This window comes from Eulemur rufifrons, chromosome 8, assembly GCF_041146395.1.
Source record: "Eulemur rufifrons isolate Redbay chromosome 8, OSU_ERuf_1, whole genome shotgun sequence".
Lineage (NCBI taxonomy): Eukaryota > Metazoa > Chordata > Mammalia > Primates > Lemuridae > Eulemur > Eulemur rufifrons.
This window is the reverse complement of record NC_090990.1, coordinates 43814015-43835125: the sequence shown is the minus strand read 5'-3', so window position 1 is coordinate 43835125 and position 21111 is coordinate 43814015. Positions and strand designations below refer to the sequence as shown.

Here is a 21111-nt window from a genome sequence, read left to right as displayed (position 1 = left end):
AATGTGTAACAGCAATACCTACTTTCCTGAGAAGCCATAAATTCATTGACAGAAATGGTGTTTATCCTCTGCATTTCCTAATGATATGATTTGTGCATGGCGATCACTCAGTAGAGTTAACAAGGCCTGCATTCTGTTCCTGGCTCTGTCTTTGAAACCCAAGGTCTCTGACAAGAGATCCTGGCCCCAGAGGAGAGACTGCTGTCCCTTGTCCCTTGTCGGACAAGGGCCCTCTCCTTGCATCTGGGCCCCTTCCTTCCCCTGGGAGACTGGGTCTCTACACCTCACCCCAGCCCTGCCACTGTTGCCACCATGTCCCCTTTGATATCCACATCTGCCTTGGGCAATCTGTCCTTGGGCAGTCATTTCAGCTTTCTGAGCCTCAGTTTCCTCATTTGTAAAGTATAATTGATGGCACCAGCCCTGCCTATCTCACAGGGTGATTGTAAGGATTAATGGTCATGAGAGTGACCTTTAAATTGTAAAGGTCTCTACAAAATAAATTACACAATCATTAAGTTATATTCTTAAATATTTGTTGAAAATTTTTTTTAAAAGTCGTTCAGCACTTAAGTAAAATGCTGAACGACTTCACGTAAGTGCTGAACGACACCTTTTTCTTTAAAAAAACGAGAGAGGGAGAGAGGGAGAGAGGGAGAGAGGGTGAGGAGAGACAGGGAGAGAGACTTAACCAGCAGCGGGTGAGGGGCCCACTTGGTTGCCACCTTCACAGTTCACGAAGCAGGTCTGGCTTGACTTTTTCATCAGTCCAGAAAAATATTTTCTACTCGCCCCATTTTACAAATGATAGCAGTGAGGTGCCAAAGAATTTGTCCGAGAACATAAGCTCTCAAAAGCTCAGTCCCAGGCCACTTTCCACGGTCCGTGTATGTCAACAAATGTGAATGGACCAAGCCCCGGGGCTCTGGGGACGCCTTTCCTCTGCAAGCTCCGCCTCCCGGCACGGGAGGGGCTGGACAAGGCTGCAACCCCGCCCCATGACGTGTTTGGCTCCGCCCGGGGCCCATCACCTCTCGCGTGATCTCTCGGGAAGACGGATGGGGTCAGGTCCCATCATGGCGGCCGAAGAGGCGGATGTGGATATTGAAGGGGACGTGGTGGCCGCGGCGGTACAGTTAGGGTGAGGTTTAAAAGACTGGGTCTCGCCGGGGCGGGAGGGGCCGCGGGTGCTGGGAGAGGTCTTTGGAAAGGCCACAGGTCCGGCAAGGGTCAAGCGAGCAGAATTCTATCCGCTGAGCCTGAGTCTCTTGTTGGCCTGGAAGGCGCCGCGCCGCCGCCGGCTGGCTTGTCCTGAGGCCAGCGGGCGGGAACCTGAGGCTCAGGTACTGAAGATTCGCTTTCACCTTTTACCCGGATGCTGTGAAGGCGCTAATTTCGCCTAGCACATTGCACTTGCCCTAGCAGTTAGAGTCCAACTTCCATTGCCTCCACCTCAGAATCTCCCTGACCATAACTGGAACACGGGCAGCTACGCACACGACCTGAGCTCAGGGACCCTTGTTCCATCGCCCGTAAGCCGCATGACCTTGGGCGAGTCGTTTCATCCCTTCTTCTACATAGGGGTAGTTGTGAAAAACTTCCTGAGTGGCAGCTTGACTTAAAGGAGAGGTGCCAGATTTTAGAGTTGGACAGTTCTGGTTTTCCTTCTGCATTTGCTGTTTCTACCAGTTACTAGCGGTGTGACCTTGGGCAAGACACTTAACTAGTCGGAGCTTCAGACCGCTCACGTGTAAACTGAGAGTCGTTAAGTTTGTGAGGATCAAATGAAATAATTACGGGATGTGCTGTAGCATACGTCGGTGCTCTGTAAATGTTGTGTTCTTTACCATCCCGTTACCCTCAGGGATGGTACTGTGAGGATCCAGTGACGGATCACAATTTATTTAATACGATTCCTGCAGAACAGGTTTGAAACAGAACTTCCTTTGACTCCTTGCTTTCCGAGTAAGAAGCTAATCTCCTTTTAGTCATGTTAGAGGCCTAGAGTGGCCAGGAATCAGCCTGAGTTTTAAATGCAGCCAACTGTGTTGTTTTAACTGTGAACACCTTCGTTAGAACTCTGTTAGCTTGAACCATATGAAATTGCCAATATTAGACCATTTTTTTATCTATAAAGTGGCGATTTCATGTAATTCAACATAATTATCAGGACCTCTGTAAACTGGGGAGAAGATTACCAATCCTGCATATGAGGCACTAAGATAGTGTATTTAAAAGTGTCTAGTGAACACTAAAGCGCTATAAAAATGTGAGAGGTAATTAAACTCATACAGTTGTTCTCCCTCAAATCTTTAGACAAAACAGTCCAAAGCTATGCAGATGAGTAGGGAGCCTTTAATAACAATAATCGTTCACATTTATGTAGTTTTTTAAATCTTGACCAAGTGCTTTTGCCTGCTTGATTTAATGTAATTTTCACAATATGTCTATGAGATATGTGGGCAGGGAAACTTATCTGCAGTCCAGAAAGAAATGAGTTGGCCTTGGAAATACTAAATAAAGATCATCTGAGGACATTGGCTGTATGCCTCTTCCATAGGTTTATCTTAATTTTTCTGATTGTGTTTAATTTTTCCTCCCTTTGTCTTTTTCTTTCTTTTCTCCTTCTTCCTATTTCGCTTGAGCTTTAGGTCTACTGGTGGCACTTGTGGTAATCTTAGTCTCATACAAACAGGAGTACGAAGGTTATTGATTCCTGGTGGTCAGAGCCATCCTCTTATACTACTCCAAGGAGCATCATTAACATTATATTCTGGTACATGGTGCCCCATGGTGTTGGTCTCCATTCATATGGAATTTATTGTAAATGGTAGCCCCTGAAGTGTGTAGTTAAACTTGATGATAGCATCTGTTGGACTCTTGAGGATTAATTTAAAACACTTTTTAAATTTGCTAAGTGCTAGATACCAAAGTTAGAAGATGGTTTTGAAACTTTTTGGTTTCCCTCTACTTCTACCATTCCTTATCATCCTCCTTTTCTTCTGCCTGTTGTTAGTCATGGTGTTGCAAGGGGTTTTATCATAGGACTTCTAATCACTGACCACACAGTCCCTGATAATACCATCTCTCAAGACTTCAATTTGTATCTGTTAGGTTGAACTATGTGAAATTTTGCCACTATTTGACGATTTTTGACCTGCCTAGGAAATGGCAGTTTCCTAAATTTGACCAAATACATGTTGATGTTGCCCAAATCTGTCACCAACTCAAATCAAATCTCTCTCCTGAGCTTCAGATCCTTTTATCCAATTTTCTGACTCTATCTGCACCTTGATGCCCCATAAGCACCTTAATCTCAGTTTATAAACTTTCCCCACCTGCCTCTCCAGTGTTTCCTAATTCAATAAATGGCACCAGCATCCATCCAGTCATCCAAAACACAGACCTAAACTTCATGCCTTTTCCTTTCCTCCCTTCCACTCCCCCATCCTATCAGTTATTAAGGGCCTGTTGATTGTGTCTATGTATCTTCTTAAATGTATTCACTTCTTCCTGTTCACACTGCTTGTTCCCTAGGTTTAAGTTACTGTCACCCTTCTCTGATATTTTTATAATTGCTCCCTCTTAACTGCTCCTTGCTCCCTTATTTCTCCTTCTGTTTTCCTGAAGTTAGAGTAGTCTTTTCACTTCCCTTCACTCCCCAATTGGTTTTATGATAAAATCCTCATTTCTTAACTACTAGAGACCTGTGTAATCCATGCCTCATCTCCTTTGTTCATTTAATTATTCAACAAGTATTCATTGTGTACCTTCTACATGCCAAACCCTGGGTATATAGCAGTTATCAAAACGAAATTCCTGCTCTCTAGGACTAACATTCTTGTTGGATGAGACAGACAGTAAACTATATATATGTCATATGGAGGTAAATGGAGAAAGATAAAGGAGGGAAGGTGAATGGTTTGTCAGCTTTATCTCTTATAACAGGAAAATTATAAGGTCTGAAACTATAGGACCTCAGTGGTGGTATGGATATAGTGGAAGGACTGGATTTGAAGAAAGAAGAAACAGCAGAATTGGCAACAGACTAAATGTGTGTTGTGAAAAAAAAGGGCAGGCTCAGATTTGCTAATCCTCATTAGGGAGTACTATGTGAAAAGATTTCTGTAATGAACTTGAAATGATAGTAGTCCCACCTCCTGAACTTTTGGCAGACCTAGTTATTTGAGTAAAGGTTTCCTTTTGCTGATACAAGCCTCAGAATCCTTTATTTATTCCTCCTAGCACCCTCTTCCACCTCAGAGTTGATATTTGAGTTTAATTCTATTTGCCATCAACAATTGAGAGAAATTACTACTTTTAGTTTATTGTAGAGAATTGCTCATTAGCTCCACAATTTATTATAACCACTGTACAACTAATTAAAGATTCAAATGTGTTGCTAGGTTTTTGCAGTCTTAGAGAAACAAAATTCTTACCATTAGACTAAGTCTGGAAAAAGTCAATAACTTAACTAGGAAGCCATAACTTCAAGACATACAAAAGCAAAAATATTAAATTTAATTATATCACAGATTGGGCCCCCCAAAACTTAATTCCTCAGCCTTTTCAAATGTGAGGTAAACAATGTAACTTTAAAGAATTCTTAGTAGTTCAATGAAAAGAGTGGGCAAATTAACAAAGTTTGATCCCCCATGGACATAAAAAAGCCCCCAAATAACCCAAATTAATTTTTGTAATTATATGAGTTGTCATTAAAACATCACTTTTTTTTCTTGTCTTTTCATTGTACTTTCCTTCTTTGAATATTTTTTGTTTTTGTTCTTCCATCTAGTTTTATTTTTTTCATTTTGAGGGTGTTGCTGTTGATGGTGTTTTTTATGATTTTATATAGCTAAAAGATTTCATTGCGAAGTTGAATTTCTCTGTACACATGGGTACCTATCAGCAGAAACTAAAGTGTTGGTTCATGGTCACAGAGCATGTTGTGGTTGCTGCTTTGGGATATTTTTTTCCTCATGAAATTGTTTATTCTTTAGAAACAAAAGAAGTGAATAGTCAGACTTGTTATTTAGCAATGGGGCTAGGATAGCTTAAAGCCACTATGTATTTCACAGGCTAAAGAAGCATTGTTAAATACAATGTTAAATTTAAATCTGTTAAGAGATGAAGGGAACTAAATATTTGCTTAATACCTATGACCTGCCAGTCACCATTAGGTTATGAGAGTTACATCTATTAACTGGTATAATATCACTTATATACTCATTTTCTTAATTATTTCAGAAGTGATGAAAATATAGCATCAGTTTTACAACAAGATCACTATCTTGATTCATCATGGAGAACTGAAAATGGCCTTATTGTAAGTATTTTATGAAAATATCAGGTGTGTTAAGCTGTTAGTTATTGCCCAGAGTGCCTTTTTTTTAAACTTAGTGCCAGTTCTCAAAAATCACAGGTATAATATCTTGATTTTATAATATCTTGAAATATCTTTCTTACCTTAAAAATAGAAACCTCTTTGTTCTTTTCACTTTGAAAAATGGCCTATTGAGAAAGAACTTTCGAGCCAGCTAGATTTAGGTACAAATCCTTACTCTACCTCTTCCCAAATTTGTAAGGCTCAGTTTCTTCATCTAAAAAAAAATAGGGATTATTACAGGGTTCATTTCTTCATTTATCAGTTGTTTATTGAGTACTTATTGTATGCCAGTCACTAGGTGAGATTTGGAGAATATAACTCGAATGAAGATAGACGTGATCCTGCTCTTAAGGAGCTCATCGTCTAAAAAGGAATCAGGTGATAAGAAGACAGACTAATTACAGATTATGAGAGACATAAGCAAGATGCTGACTGAGGGTGGCAGGGAGCCTACTTTAGATACAGTTGGTGGGGAAACTCTGAGGAGGTGAGATTTACGTTGAGAAGTAATGGAAAGAAAGGATACATACCTGAAGAGTTGAGAAAAAAAATTCTAAGCAGAAGGAACTGCATGTGCAAAAGCTTCAACACTGGTTGAAGGCCAATGTCTAGAATGTGGTGGGAAAGGGAGGAGTGACAGCGTGTGACAAGGTTGGAGAGAGGCAGGCTGGAGCCCTGTTATACAAGGCTTGGGGGTCAGATTATGCTAAAGGATTTAAATTTTATAATATAAGCAAACTGGGACATCATTGAAATGTTTTGTATGGATTTTATACAGGTTAGTAAATTCATTTTTATAAAATTCATTTTGGGTGCTGTGGTAAAGATTAGATTGTGGGGAAACAAGAGTAGAATCAAAGGAACCAGTTTGGAAACATTTGCGGTAATGGAAGCAAGATTTGTTGATGAGGTCTTGGCCTGAGGTGGTAGCAAAAGAGATAGAGTGGACAGATTTGAATTCTATTTTGCAGGTAGAACTGGTTGATATATTGGATATGGGGATTGAAGTAAAAGTGAAGAATCCACAATAAGTTTTGGATTTCTAGATGGAAGAATTTAGTGACTACTAGTGCCTTTTATAAAGTTGGGAAGATGGGGAGAAGCAGGTGGACATATGTGATGATAAGTTCTATTTTGAATATGTTAAGTTTGAGAAGCCAATTAAATATCCATGTAGAAATCTTGAGTGGGCAGTTGGATATAATGGTCTAGAGCTTGGAGAAGAGATATGAGCTGAACATTTTTAACTTTGAGAGTTGAAAATGTGTATGATCATTCATGGAGATTGTGACTGAGGGGAAAAAAGAATGGTGGTAAGTTTTAGAAATACGTCGAGTATCTAGCAAAATGTCAGATGCCTAACAAATAGTTTCATGTCCATGATGGCCATTATTACCGCATCATGGGTAAGAGCATGAGCCTTGGAATCCAACAGACTTGAATGTAAGGTTTCTGTTCTTCCACTTACAATGCTTGCAGTGCTGTCCATGCATCTATAAAGTATTAATGTAACAGCAAGTGTTACAGCGAGTGGTCACGAGGACAAATGGAGCAGCACACGGAGGGTTGGAGAATCAAGGTTTTTTCACCAGCGGGGTCTCGCCACCAAATTCTGAGCCCCGTTTACCCGATTTTTCCCACTTTTATTAAGTTGGGGTGGCCCGAGGGGTGGGCTCTCAGGTGGCTAATGCCATAGGTTAGTTGATGTGTCAGATAATAGGTTAGTATTATGTTGATGCACCGGGTATTAGGGTAGTTGTTGCACCAGTTAATAGGTTTAGTATGATGCTGATGTGCCAGGTAATAGATTAGTTGATGGGCCAAGTGATAGGTTAGTATTATGCTGGTGGGGGTCTCAGGTGGCTGCTGTGCCAAGTAATAGATGGGGGTTGGTTTTTCTATCATTAATGCCTGTCTCAGTGTTATCATGAGAATCAAAGATATTTCTGTGTGCTTAGTAAATGATAGTTGTTATTTGTAGTCATTTCTGTTTATTTAACAAAACTTAGAAGCTAATTTCAATAAGCAGTAAGTAAAAAGAAAAATATATTCTCTTTTTTAATAGCCTTGGACGCTGGATAGCACCATCAGTGAAGAGAACAGAGCTGTCATCGAGAAAATGTTGTTGGAAGAAGAGTATCCTTTAAAGATTATGAGGAAAGTAAAGGTTTCAGGGTTAAAAATCTATAAATGCAAAAATTACAAAAGGCCACTGTTTACTAGATTGGTTTTATTCAGCCCCAGACTGCTATTATATAGTATCATGTTATCTATCTGTGCAAAAAGCAGCATTTTATTCCTCATGTTCTGTTTTACTATTAAGTCTGAGATCTGACTCAATATTTTTGAGTATCTGTTGTCAGCCAACTCTTTAGCATATCTGAATTTTAGAACCTTAACTCCAAGCTTCCATTTTCAAAGTTATATAAGCTGAAATCCAGAGATGTTAACTTGTCCAGGGACACAGAATTAGAACATGTAAAAGTTCTTCTCACTTTATGATTTACAGGTGTTATGTGGGAGGAATCTAAGTAAAAAGCACAAAACAAATATTTTAGAATGAAGATTTTTTTTTTTTCCAAAAGATGTGCATCTTTATCTATGGCTCAGTTTTCTTATATGTAAGCGAGAGGCTTGAACTTCTGATTTTATGATGTATAAAGATTATTAATAATGGTCTAATAAGTAGTGGTTTATTTTTAACTCTTTATGTGCATTTCATGGATTTGTTATGTTGATTTTAGAGTGTTTCTGTACCATTAATTATCATAGGTTAATCCCATTTTCTTATTCCCTTGCTCTCCCCAAACGTGATTATAGCCTAGATTGTTGCTTTTCAATCAGAGATGCATATAATTTAAAATTTTTTTAGTAGCCTTGTTTAAAACCAAAGATGAAATTAATTTTAATATATATTATTTAACCCAATGTATTTTAAATATTACTTTAATATTTAATTGATATAAAACATTAATATTTTACATACTGTGTTTTATACTAAGCCTTTGAATCCAGTGTGTTTTATACTTACAGTACATTTCAGTTCATGCAAACCATGTTTCAAGAGTCATAAATGGTTAGGGCCACTGTGCAGTTCTAGATGAATGTACGCTTAAGTAGTGACTGGTTTGCTTCTAAACATGGAAACATTATAATAATGACAGTGAAAGTTATATGTAAGCATTTAGAGGATAAGAATAATATTTTCTTATATCTTTGTCCTCAGCACCTAGTACCTAGTGTAGTACCTGACATACAATATACAGTCAATACATATTTGTTAAATGAAGAATATCTCAGACTAATGTAACAGTATTTCATTAAGCTAGTTTTAAGATCTTTTGAAAGGGAGGCTCCCTGGTCAATTTGATCTGTTTGCCGTTTTCATTAGGGTATAGAAGATCTCTGAACTCTGCTCTATTACCTTAGAAATAAGGAAACAAATACTCCCAGATTGTCTTGGATGACCAATCAGATTCATCTATTACATTCTTCATGTGTGAGGCTAGGTCTTCGGTTAGCCACTTTTAATAGGGAAGGTAAGGGAAACTAGCATTTATGTAGCACACGCTTTGTGCAAGCACTGTGTTATTTGATTTCACATGCAGTTAATCCACATAACCCTGTGAGGTGTAAGCATGTTTAATTTTTGCAGACCTAGAAAGGGATTTGAGAGGAATTGATTTAACTTGAATTCAAGTAGTATGACTTTCATGAGTGCCTACTTTGTATAAGTTGCGTAAAAATTATATGACTTTAATATTGCTTAAAGTTTCCTTAATCATTACATAGGTATTATTTATCTAAAAAATCACTACCGGAAAAATTCTGGCTTGATCAAAAGGAAGATGATAAAAAATACATGAAGAGGTAACATCAATTTATAATACTTTCAAAAGTCTGGATTGTATTTTTAGAAACTTCACACGCTTCCTTATTTTCTTTTTTCATGTGGTGCAGTCTGCAGAAAACAGCAAAACTCATGTATGTACTTATGTTTTATATTTTTAAAACCCTTATGATTAGTTAAAAATTATGGGAGAATTTTTTTTTAAATTATAGTTGGCCTGTGGAAAATCCCTCTTGACCTTGCATTATACAAAAACATACAGTAAATATAAAAACAAAGTTTTTTGATATGGATGTTGGAATGCTTATAATTTTATGATATTTACTTGCCAGAATGTCTTTTATGGCCCTACATAGGCAATTCCATCAGATTATGGAAAAGATGGTTTCCTAGGGATTTATGGGAAAAATATCAAGCTGCTATCTATTAGGAATTGACTTGATTTCTATTGCTCTGTCAGTTAATTTTCAGTTATTTTCAAAAAAATTTTCCTTTAAGTTTGTGGCTTTCAAAAATTATCTAGAGAAATTAACTATTTTAAAAATATCCTTTTGCTATAATTGGAAAAATTCTGACTTTATTTAGCATTTATAAACTTGAAAGTTTATGATCCCTTAAAGAGTAGATTTACATATTTGCAATTGCCTGAGAGCTTAAGCACTGAGTAGCCTTTGTTTTTGTATTTTGCTGAATAAACAATAAAATGAAGTTAATGGAAGGATGAATGGCTTGCTTAAATTAGTGAGCTTCATCACTGTTTTTAATTTCTTGAGATAATGAATTTTAAAAGCAATAAATATAATGCTTTAGTTTCTTGAGTTCTTTTCTGGCTAAGTATTTACATGGATTTGCATGAAAGAACCAAAAAGATAATAATTCTGGAACCAGTTGAAACTCTTACGTGCCTTAGGATTTGGGAATGTATTAATGCCTGCTGCTTTGTATCCAGTCTAAGGGAGCCTATTTGTTTACTATCACATTGACTTCCTTTGATGTCTTTTAGTGTTACCCTCACTCAGACCCAAGGATTATGTCTTTTGGGGCTCCTATCATCCTGAGCTAGAGACACGTGACAGGGTAAATCTCTCCCCCAGGTAGAGGCTGCAGCCTTCTTCTTTTTTTGTTCTTTGTTTTTTTAATTCTTAGACTCAAAGTATTGAATTTAGCCCATGGCTATCTATAACCTTTAGCTACATAAATATGGAATGTTCCATTTCAGAAATTTTTTTGCAATTCCTTTTTTTCCCCTCAGGGTACACTCTCCTACAAAACCAGCCAGTTACTCAGTAAAGTGGACGATAGAAGAAAAAGAGCTGTTTGAACAAGGGCTGGTAAATAGAGCAATTTTTAATTTATAGTAAAATGATTCTAGAAGCAAATATTGATAGAGTTATAAGGTTAATTTATAGAGACCGGAATTTTCTTTTTTTATTGCAGTTATAACACCTTTAGCTTTTCTGTAATGATGTTTGTAGTATAGTACAAGAGAATTCCTTTTAACTTATATTTAAGGTACTAAAATACTAAAATAGATTTGAGTCTATAATTTTCACACTTTTTGTATTAATAAAGTCCAAGAAATTGAGCTGTATCTGTATACATGACACCAACTACCTGTATTAAGAGACAAAATTATTTAGTAGTCTGTTTTTTCTCAAAACAAAACAAAAACTGTATATTTGAAACTGTCTGGGTGATCAGCTGAGTTTTTTTTCAGATATTTGGCATTGTATACACAGTCTAAATATTTCAGAGGATGTAAATGAAGACCAGAAACATTTCTTTTGCGTGGATGTCTATTGTACTGAGATCTGTTTAAATGTCCATAAGTTATGTAATGGAAAAAACACATATGCCAGTTTCTAATTCTGAAAATACTCCTTAGTATGAAGAAACTTTTAACAAAATATTCAGAATTTTTTTTTTACTGTCAAGATTAGGTTATATCTTTTCCTTTAAGGTACATATTACCCAGTATTCTAATTAATTTTGAAATTATGTATATTTGAATTATGTATAATGTATCTATACATTATATATATAGAATATTTGTATTTATGTAAGATTTATGAATGCTAATTGGAATATCATTATTAACATTTCTACAGATGATGAGAAATGAAATGTTTTTGTATTTTCTAGTTAGTCAAGACTATGACATCTGTATATTCTATGATGTTCTTATCTAAATATATAAACTCTCTTGAGGTTTTATCTCTTTGAGGTTTTTTTCCTGTACTGGTGATGTTTTGTATATTCATATTTCAGTCTGTTGCATGATTATCATTTATGTAATCCAACTTTAATTAATCAGTCATTTAAGTAAGATTGCTGACAACTTTGGTGTTTTGCCCCAGACCAACTATGCATATGCATACATATGCAAATGAGCTATGAACTTAAGGTTCATTTTTAGGTTGTTATTGTTCATACTGGTGTTAGTTATGGGGATTACATTTGCATAGTTCAAAGTTCAAAAGGTTCCTAAAGTTACAGGGTGTTAGGCGTTTTTCTCACTCTCTTCTCTGCCTTCAGTTCTCTTTGCCTGAGGTAACCAGTGTCATGGGTTCTTTGTGTTTCCTTCCAGAGATATTTTGTCCATATATAAGCAGATGTATATTTATTTATATAAAGCTATGTAGAAATCTATGTACAGCAAGAAAACATTAAACTTTGAATGTTTTTCCATACAAAAAGCATGGAATTATTGGTTGTATTCCCAGCCCTTTTAACCCATTGATACAATTTACTTATAGACTGAATTCTCTTAGGCTTGAAGGGCATTGTGTGGTACTGAATGATGAAGGAAGATTTTTTTTTCCTTTCGTTTCTTAAGCATACAACTGTCCCTTTGCTCTATTTTGAAATTGGTGAAATGTTTTTTTTTGCTCCTCGATTTATTTATTTATTATTTTTTTAGAGATGGGTCTCACTATGTTGCCCAGGCTGAACTTGAACTCCTGGGCTCAAGCAATTCTCCTGCCTCAGCCCCCTGAGTAGCTGGGACTAGAGGCATGCACCACTGTGCCTACCTTCTTTGCTCCTCTTGTTAGTGTCCCCTCCTTAATTTTCTTAGTGCCCAAGCCCCTGCTATCCAATTAATCACACTTTATCCAGATCTCTCCTGTCTCCAGAAGTGCTCCATACTACCGGTTACTTATTTGTCTTTATCCTGCAATAGAGATAACTAGTTTCTTCTGTAAGTTGATCTCAAATTGGTGCTAAGAGCAATCTTAACACATGAACTGCCATGTGAGTTGTATTTAACTCACTCTAGTTTTGAGCCTGGGACCTCATGAGGTATGTGTAACTCACATGTCTCTTCACCTTGGGAGCCGTGAGAATTATTTTTCAAGTTGCATGTAACTCATGCACAGAAAACAATATAAAATAATAATAAATTTTTCATTAAATTAGAAAGGATCATTTTGTTTTCCAAGTTTTCATTCTGTTTTCATAGTAAAACATCATGGTTCCAATGAAAAAAAAATTTTTTCTAGTGTGGCAGTCATTACATTAAATAATTTGTGCAATAATAATTTTCCCAGGAGTACTTTGAGTTTTAAGAAGTTGTCCATAGATCAGATTTTCTAATGAATATCAGAAATAAGTATATAAATTAAGGTTTCTCATTTGAGTCAGATATTTGAAGATGATTTGCTATCATAAGTCATGACTACCTGGCCTCTAAATCTGACCCTGGGGTCAGCTTACTTCAATTGTGGCTAGTTTTTTGTTTTCCATAGTTTTAAGAATTCGAAAAAATTGGAATTGTTGAACTATCTTGGGAAGTACAGAGTCTCTTGTGTTGGGGATATTATAAAAAGTATGTATTAAATGGTAGTTAGACTTGATACTTAAAAATTCCTTTTAGCTTTCAAATTACGTGTGTTCCTTTCTGTACTTTAGAACACACAGGAGTTCCCTGAAGTTCTCAGTTTTTTCCCTCCACAGCTTCAGTGTTAGGAGGTGCACTGCCTTTGATGCCAGAGGGGTGTCGGGAGGCATTAGTTGCAGGTCACCCTCACTTGTGATTCAATCTTTTAGGTCATTTCACTGTGACATCTGTATAGAGCAAAAGTCTCTGCTATGAGATACCTAATGAATATTGCAAAATACGGAATCTTGGTAAAAACTATATATATTCTGAAATTAGTGTGGAACATGTTCAGTTGATCATATAAATGGAAAATGTAACCTACCTCCCTTTCAGGCACTTATTTCTTTGAAGAAGTTATCTTAGATTTGGAACATCATAATGTGCAATGTGAATTCATATAGTTAGGTAATAGAAGTGATAGATCTTCATTTAGATAGCTATTTTTTAAAGTAATTTATAAAATCACTTCAATCGGTTTTTGGTAGTCTAGATTCCGAAAGAAGAATATGGGCTTTGATTTTAAGAGCATAGTCTATATAGAAGGCTTCATTGTGTTCTTTAGAAAATAAGTAAAGATGGAGGATTTTTGAGTTGTTTTTTTTTTCAGTGTGGCACTTGCTTAGAATATTCATAAGTAAGTTAATCAAAAGCATTTTTTTCCCATTTTGATAACGTAGGCTAAATTTGGCCGAAGGTGGACCAAAATTGCAAAGCTGATTGGAAGTCGCACTGTTTTACAAGTGAAGAGTTATGCCAGACAGTATTTTAAAAATAAGGTAAACACAATATAAATATCATAGTTAATAATGCTAATATTTAGGGTAAAGAACTATTTTATACCTGAATAGTACTATACAAATGGCTTATCTTTCAAAATCTCAGAGCATATCTTCAGTGTTTTGAGTGTTGCTATTAAATGGGTATCATGTTATTGCACTTAATATCATAAAATTAAATAGAAGGACAAAATATTAATTACTCAAAAACATCCTATAAAGCAAATTGTATATTCCAAAGAGAAAATCTTAGAGGTCTCATTGTTTCTCTGGAAAATATCTTTTCTTTTTAAAATATTTGCATGATAGAAACTTCTAAGAATTACTAGAGCTTAGGGGACATAAATGCTATCATGTTTAATAGCAGTGAAATTTTTACAATTGTTATGAAGAATTGTCTGAAATTTTAATAAATTGCAGTATTAAGAAAAGTGTAGTTATGGTCTAGTTCCTTAATCTTTCAAGTAATTTGTACTGTATTCAACCATGTAGTATTGATATTTAGAATTTTTATATATGTTCTGTTTAAGCTCTAGAAACATAACTATATAAAATTTGGAAGTATCTTAGATGAAATTTTGTGTTTTCTTTTAATATAATAATGGGCCCTAACCCGTATACAAGATTTGTCTTAGTGTTAGCTGGCCATAGGTGGTAACTAATGGAATGAATTCATCATACATCAATCTTCGTCTCTTTCTTTTAACCAAACCAAAGCATTTTCAAGGCAGCTCACCAAGGATGAGGTATTAAGGAATAGAATAAAGCTTAACTTGGTTATTATTCCTGTGCTTATCAAACTGGAACATATGGTGTATCTTGGAGTATCAGTTTTACTCAAAGACCTGGGGTAGAAGGATACATTTTTAAGATTATAACAGATATTAGTATATTATGAAATCTAATACAAAATTTCATCTGCATTTTTTAAGATTAAAAGCAGGAGACTTTAAATAAATAGCAAGGTTGTTAAAGGCTATTTCAGGCTGTATTTCCAAATCTCTTTTTCCCTTCTGCTACCCTTTGATTCTCTACATAGTAAGCCAGTTAACCTCAAATGTATGGTCCTGGGATTCTATTGTGGTACAGGTTCTATAAATAATCTCTTTCCGAGAGCTGTCGTATCCTTTTGGTATGTCAGTTATTTATAAGACTTTTCAAAAACTTTGTATATAAAGATTTCATTTCAAGTTATATTTGGTCATTGACTTTGATTATCTTTTCCTTGTTACATTGCCAGATATTAATGTCTCTAATAGCAGATATAGAAGATAATTTCATGTCTTAAAGTATAAGCTCTATAATATTGGAACTGTATTAAATGAACCTGTATAAAAATAATTTGTTTCTATTATCCCTGTATTTAAATGAAAAATGGTTTTAGTTTATTGAGTGAAGTTATCCTCAAGTTAAGACTTATTTTAGCATTATAAGAAATGATCGGCTGAGGTATCAGACATTCTGAGAAATAAGCCTTTATAAATATTTCAATATCTTACAGAATACCTTACTCTGATAGTTATTAGTTCATTCTCTATGGTTGATCTGAGCCAGATCCCTATTTTAACATTGAAAAATAAGTAGTAGTTATATATAAGTCATGCTTATTTGATTAATAAAAATCACCAGGCCATCAATGACTTATCTATTTATAGAAATTTAAAATGGTGATCCTTTACATTTAAAATGCAGTTGTAAACCCCTTTAAGAAAAGCATATTAAAGGTGTAATATACCATTAACATGTACTCAGTTTAATAACATTGTATTTATTTTATTGTGTCAGTGATTAAATTTTAAAATCTTAATATTGGGGTTTTATTCTGATTTTTAATAAGGTAAAATGGGGTCCAGAGAAAGAAACACCAGATCAGAACAGCAGTAATCCCCAGGTTAAAAATGAAGATAAAGGGACAAAGGCATGGACACCATCATGTTTAAGGGGACGTGCTGATCCCAACTTGAATGCTGTAAAAATTGAAAAGTTATCTGATGATGAGGAAGTAGACATCACAGATGAACTGGATGAGTTGTCTTCTCAAACACCCCAAAAGAATTCTAGCAGTGATCTCTTGTTGGACATTCCTAATAGTAAAATGCATGGAACCAATCAAGGAGAATTTGTTGCTTCTGACAGCCAGGAAGCTCCCTTTTCTAAATCTTCCAGACACTGTCTTCAGAATGTAAAGCAAGATGAAAAACTTTCAGACTCAGAAATTACATTGTGGACTGAAAAACAGAACAACAGTGACAAAAAATCAGTTGAATTAAATGATCAGAAATGTAATAAACTGATTAAAAACTGTAACAAGCATGATGAAAGTGGAATAATAGATGATGCCAGGCAATTGCCTTCTCCAGAGCCTTCTGAAATTCAGAAAGATTTGAGTGATAATGAAATGCTTTTTCATTCTTCTTGCCAATTGGTGGAGGAAAGCCATGAGGAAGAAGAGCTTAAGCCACCAGAACAAGAAGTAGAAATAGATAGAAATATCATTCAAGAAGAAGAAAAACAAGCAATTCCTGAGTTTTTTGAGGGACGCCAAGCTAAAACACCAGAACGCTATTTGAAAATCAGAAATTACATTTTGGATCAATGGTAAGTAGAATTATATTTTAGATGCTATTTTAAAAACCTGATTCTCTGAAGTATTTTAATGAGGCCTATGCAGAATTTAGAATTTTGCTAGTGAATCAAGAGAGCTTTCACATATATATATTATCATATCAGTAGGCAAGATTTAAAATTTCTTGTAGTGAAACTTTTTTGAAAGCTTTGGTAAACATTGTCATTTATAACTATCATAACCCATCTGTCCATTAGAGGTTTGGGCCTGGGAAAAAAAGGATAGATAATTGCTTTGTGAAGCAATTTCTCAGGACAACATTAGGAAGATATAAATAGAGTATACTACTGCACTAGAAAAGGACAAATTTCTTTCAGGTTTATCATGTACTTTGAGTACAAAGAAAAAAATTTGATGACAGAGGAATAACACCATAAAATGTGGCTAGATTGCAGAAACTCTTCTCCTAAATAGCTATCTTAAATGTTTTCAACTTTGAACTTGTGGCATAATGTGCTAATATTTCTTTCATCCAGCTTCATCAGGGTGCAGGAATTTTCTGATATGCGAAGTTTACCCTCTAAATTGTCAGTACCTTTTATTTGAATTATTTATTGGGCATAGGGAATAAACCAAAAAATTTCCCACCTTACTTGCCTAAATATTCTGAAAGTAACTTGAATTTTTCTTAATAACTTAATTAAGCCACATTAAACATTCATAATTGCTATTACTGTTTCAGAAGCTATTTAATTATGTAGGACCATCTTTACAGAGAGTTTCCCAGTTCTTTAGAGTGTACCTTCTGGGTCAGGGTGGCATAGTAAAGAATACTTAAAAGGAACAACTCCTGATATTTACATACTGCTTTACAGTTTTCAGAAAGCTTTCCTGTATCATCTCATTTAATTCCTTACAGCAATCTTGCGAAATAGGAAGGTGGTATTCTCTCTATTTGGTAGAAAATGATTCTGAGATCAGGAGAGGTTTAGGGGGACCTGCCTTTGATTATACAACCAGCCACTGAAACATGAAGGACTTCAGTCCTAGTCTTGAGTCTATAAATCACTCTTTTTGATATTCCATGTTGCCTAACCCACCCTATTTAAAAATACTAATTAAATTAGATCTCTGTCACTATCTGCTTTTGTTTTTGGACATAGGAGGAGGAATGGCCAAAGTTGAAGGATCTTGAAATAATAACACAAAATGTCTGTATGAATGGTCAGCATATACTTAATGTTACTTTAATCAAATTTGTTACTTTGAATTTTGGATTCTAAATGAGACAGAATAATTTATATAGGTACTATAAATTGTATGGCAGTATTTCCTAAATCATTTGCCTTGGTTCATGAAACTAGTTAGGTATTGCTGTTTCAATGTGGAGATTTAACAGAACTATGTCAAAACGGAAAGAAATGTTAAACAGGAACTCAAATCTATTCTCTTCAGAAATAGAAGAGAGAGTGGTTAACACCACTGGAGGTGGTGTTAAAAAAAAATAGAAGGAACAGTTAAAGTTTTAAAATAAAAAAGAGGCCTGCCACATTTGTTCATAGATAAAATATCCTTTTCATAAAAGCAGATACAATTGACTCCCTGTTTAAGGGAATATTTTTATTAAAATAGTAAGTAGTACCATTATTGAATGCCTACCACATGCCATGTGCTGTATTTAAATCATTTCCAATCATCTAGACAACCTTGTCCTCATTTTGGGGTTTTTTTTGGGGGGGGGCGGGGTTTGTCTTCATTTTATAGATGAGAAAAATGAGGTTCACAGAGGGCAAGAAACTTGTTTTAAGTCCATACTGGGTGAAGATGATTTCAGAGTCTCCAGTCTTAACTTGTTATTTTCACACTTCCAATTCAGGGCCTTAACCCTGACTTTTCACTCTGCCTTGAATGCTCTTCCCTGTCCCCCTCCCCACCCCAATATTTTGGCAAATCTTGCTTCCTTGTCTCATTCACTTCTGCTAAGGAAATTAGAGGTTTCTCTGGCCATCATATCTAAAATACCTCATGTATCTCCTCCCTCTAATTCTGTCTTCTCTTACCCTGCATTTTATTTTATTCATAGAACTTCTTACTACCAAAAAAATTTACATTTTGGGGGGTCAGAACCTGGGCTGGAAAAAAATATATGTATTAGATTTTTATTTGTATATTGTCTTCTCTCCCCTCAACCCCCATGATAACGCAGGCAGCATGAGGGCAGCCCCCACTCCAGCTTTACAGAGGAGGGCACTGAGGCCCAGGGAGGTGACGAGAGTCTCTGCAGACCAGTCCAGGCATTCTGGCCAAGGCAGTTTTCCCACCTCATTGTCCCCTTCCCCTAACAGGGCTGACAAGGCTTCACAACCCACATCTCAGCCTCAGCCTCCTTTATTCATTCATTCTCATTTGTCTTGAGTGTGGGGCACAGCTCCAGGCACTGGGAAGGGACGTACAGCAAACATAGAAATAAGCTGGTCGACAGAATGGTCGCAGAACTGTCCTCAGTGCATGGGGTGGGGGTGCTGGTGCCTCTTTGGTCAGGTGGTCCAGGGAGGCCTCTCTGGGAAGGCGACATTTGATACAGCCTTTTGTTTTGTTTGTTAAATCTCTAGGGCTTAGAACAATACTTGGAATATAGGCACTCCGTTTGTTAGGGGGAAAAGATTGAACATATGAATCATCACTGTTTCGTGAACAGACATTTTTTAGAGTTCTTACCATTTGTTCAGCACTGTGCTAGATTACTGAGTTCTGTTTTGATTTGAGTAATCTTCAGTTACTCAGTTAATCTTCAGTTAGGTCAATTCAGTTTTTCAGACTCCCTACAGTTTTTGATAGCCATGCTCTTTCCTTCTTTCTTACCTTCATTTTTGCAATTTGTTTCCTTTTCTTTCAAGGCATACTGAAATCTCAAGTTTTCTGTGAAAGTTATGATACCCTCTCACATCACAAATTACTTTTTACCTTCTATTTCAAGCAGCCTATCTATCTAAAATGGTCTGTGGCTGTTTGTCTCACTTTATGCCCTTATTTTTTTGACTTTTTCTTCCTAGCACTATTGTTACCCAATAACGTAATATGTATTGTTCATTGATTTGTTGACAGTGTCCCTCATTAGAATGTAAGGTCTGTGAGGTCAGGAGCTTTACATTATTCATCTCTATATCCCTAGTGCCTAGAATAATGCCTGGTGCATAGGACACAAATATTTGTGGAATAAAATAATGATTGAATAAGAAATACCCAGGTTATATGATATAGCTGAATACACAGTTTATAATATCTATTCTTGAATCCTGATTCTGTAAGCACAAAGAAGTGCTTTAATCACTCTGACTCTCGTTTCCTCATTTCTAAAATGGGAATAATAAAATCTACCTTCTAGAATTGTGAAGATTGAGAATGTGCAACTCACAGTACAGCATTTGGCGCAAGCACTCAGTAATTGATTTCTACTAAGTTCTCTGTTACTCTTAAATTTTATATGGTGTTATCTAGCATGGTACATTAAGTATATTCAGTAAATATGTGTTTTATTATATAAGCCTTTTATTTCTTTCATAGTTTTGGGAAGTTTCTTGATTCCTTTGGAATCCCCTATAATGTCTTTCTGTTTTCCACTGAGAGTAAGCACTTAATATTTATTGGCATATGATTAAAAACGAATATAAAACTTTTAAGCATTTACAAGATAGCTGATAATTAAAAGATACTGTTCAATTAAGAGTAGATAAACCTAAGTAATATATTTAAAATTGGAAAAGTCTCATACTAAATCCTTTCAATGTATTATCAAAGTACCCTTTTTATTTAACGATTCAATTTGGACTTATATATAAATAAACTTCTAACTTCAAGATTCTGGAATAATTGGAATCTATTGAATTTAACACTGGGGAAGAAATAATACTAGTAAAAATTACACTATGCTTGTAAGTATTTTATTTTTAAATATTACAGAAAAAAGTACACTTGGGTATTGTGTGTTAGTATTGTGTTTACGACACATTTACATATTGAAAGGGGGTAAAATTTTAAGATATTTCAAATACTAAAAGTTATCCCCAGAAATCTTTTTTCATGTTTTTATTTATCCAAAATAATTGTACTTCCATCTCTTAATTAGGGAGATATGCAAACCGAAATACTTAAATAAGACCTCAGTACGCCCTGGCCTGAAGAACTGTGGGGATGTTAATTGTATCGGACGGATTCATACATACCTTGAATTGATAGGAGCAATCAACTTTGGATGTGGTAAAAATAAAAACTCAACAACATCTTTTACTTGACATTTTCTATCCTTATAGCACCTGTTCATTTCTATGATGGTTAGAATTCGAGTAGATTTAGGTACATAGAATTCAGAAACATGCTATAATATTATGGAATAAATGTGTTAATTAAGATCTTGCTGTCAAACAGATTTCTGTTGATTAAACTGTGTTTCCCTTTGACCTACAATGAAAATTCAGGGTGTAATTTTAGGTAATAGAAATAGTTTAAGAACATAATTCTTTGGCAGGTAAAATTATTTTGTGAAAACTCTAATAATAGCCCATTTACTTTGCAAATACTGTATTCATGCAAGAAATGCTGTCTAGCAAGGTTTAAATAAAAGAAATAATTTATGAGCCTCTACAGTTAAATGTA

At 35.4% G+C, this 21111-nt stretch overlaps 1 protein-coding gene across 1 annotated transcript in view; it reads left to right on the top strand.

The window, feature by feature from the left end:
* The first annotated feature begins 1076 nt into the window (after window positions 1–1076).
* The window catches only part of MYSM1 (Myb like, SWIRM and MPN domains 1), a 36550-nt gene continuing 16515 nt past the window's right edge, over window positions 1077–21111 (top strand). The window contains exons 1-9 of the mRNA XM_069478001.1: window positions 1077–1141; window positions 5248–5326; window positions 7452–7522; window positions 9179–9256; window positions 9347–9370; window positions 10489–10567; window positions 13794–13892; window positions 15730–16490; window positions 20585–20715. Coding sequence (XP_069334102.1) covers window positions 1077–1141; window positions 5248–5326; window positions 7452–7522; window positions 9179–9256; window positions 9347–9370; window positions 10489–10567; window positions 13794–13892; window positions 15730–16490; window positions 20585–20715 — 1387 coding nt within the window. The remainder of the gene's footprint in view (window positions 1142–5247; window positions 5327–7451; window positions 7523–9178; window positions 9257–9346; window positions 9371–10488; window positions 10568–13793; window positions 13893–15729; window positions 16491–20584; window positions 20716–21111) is intronic.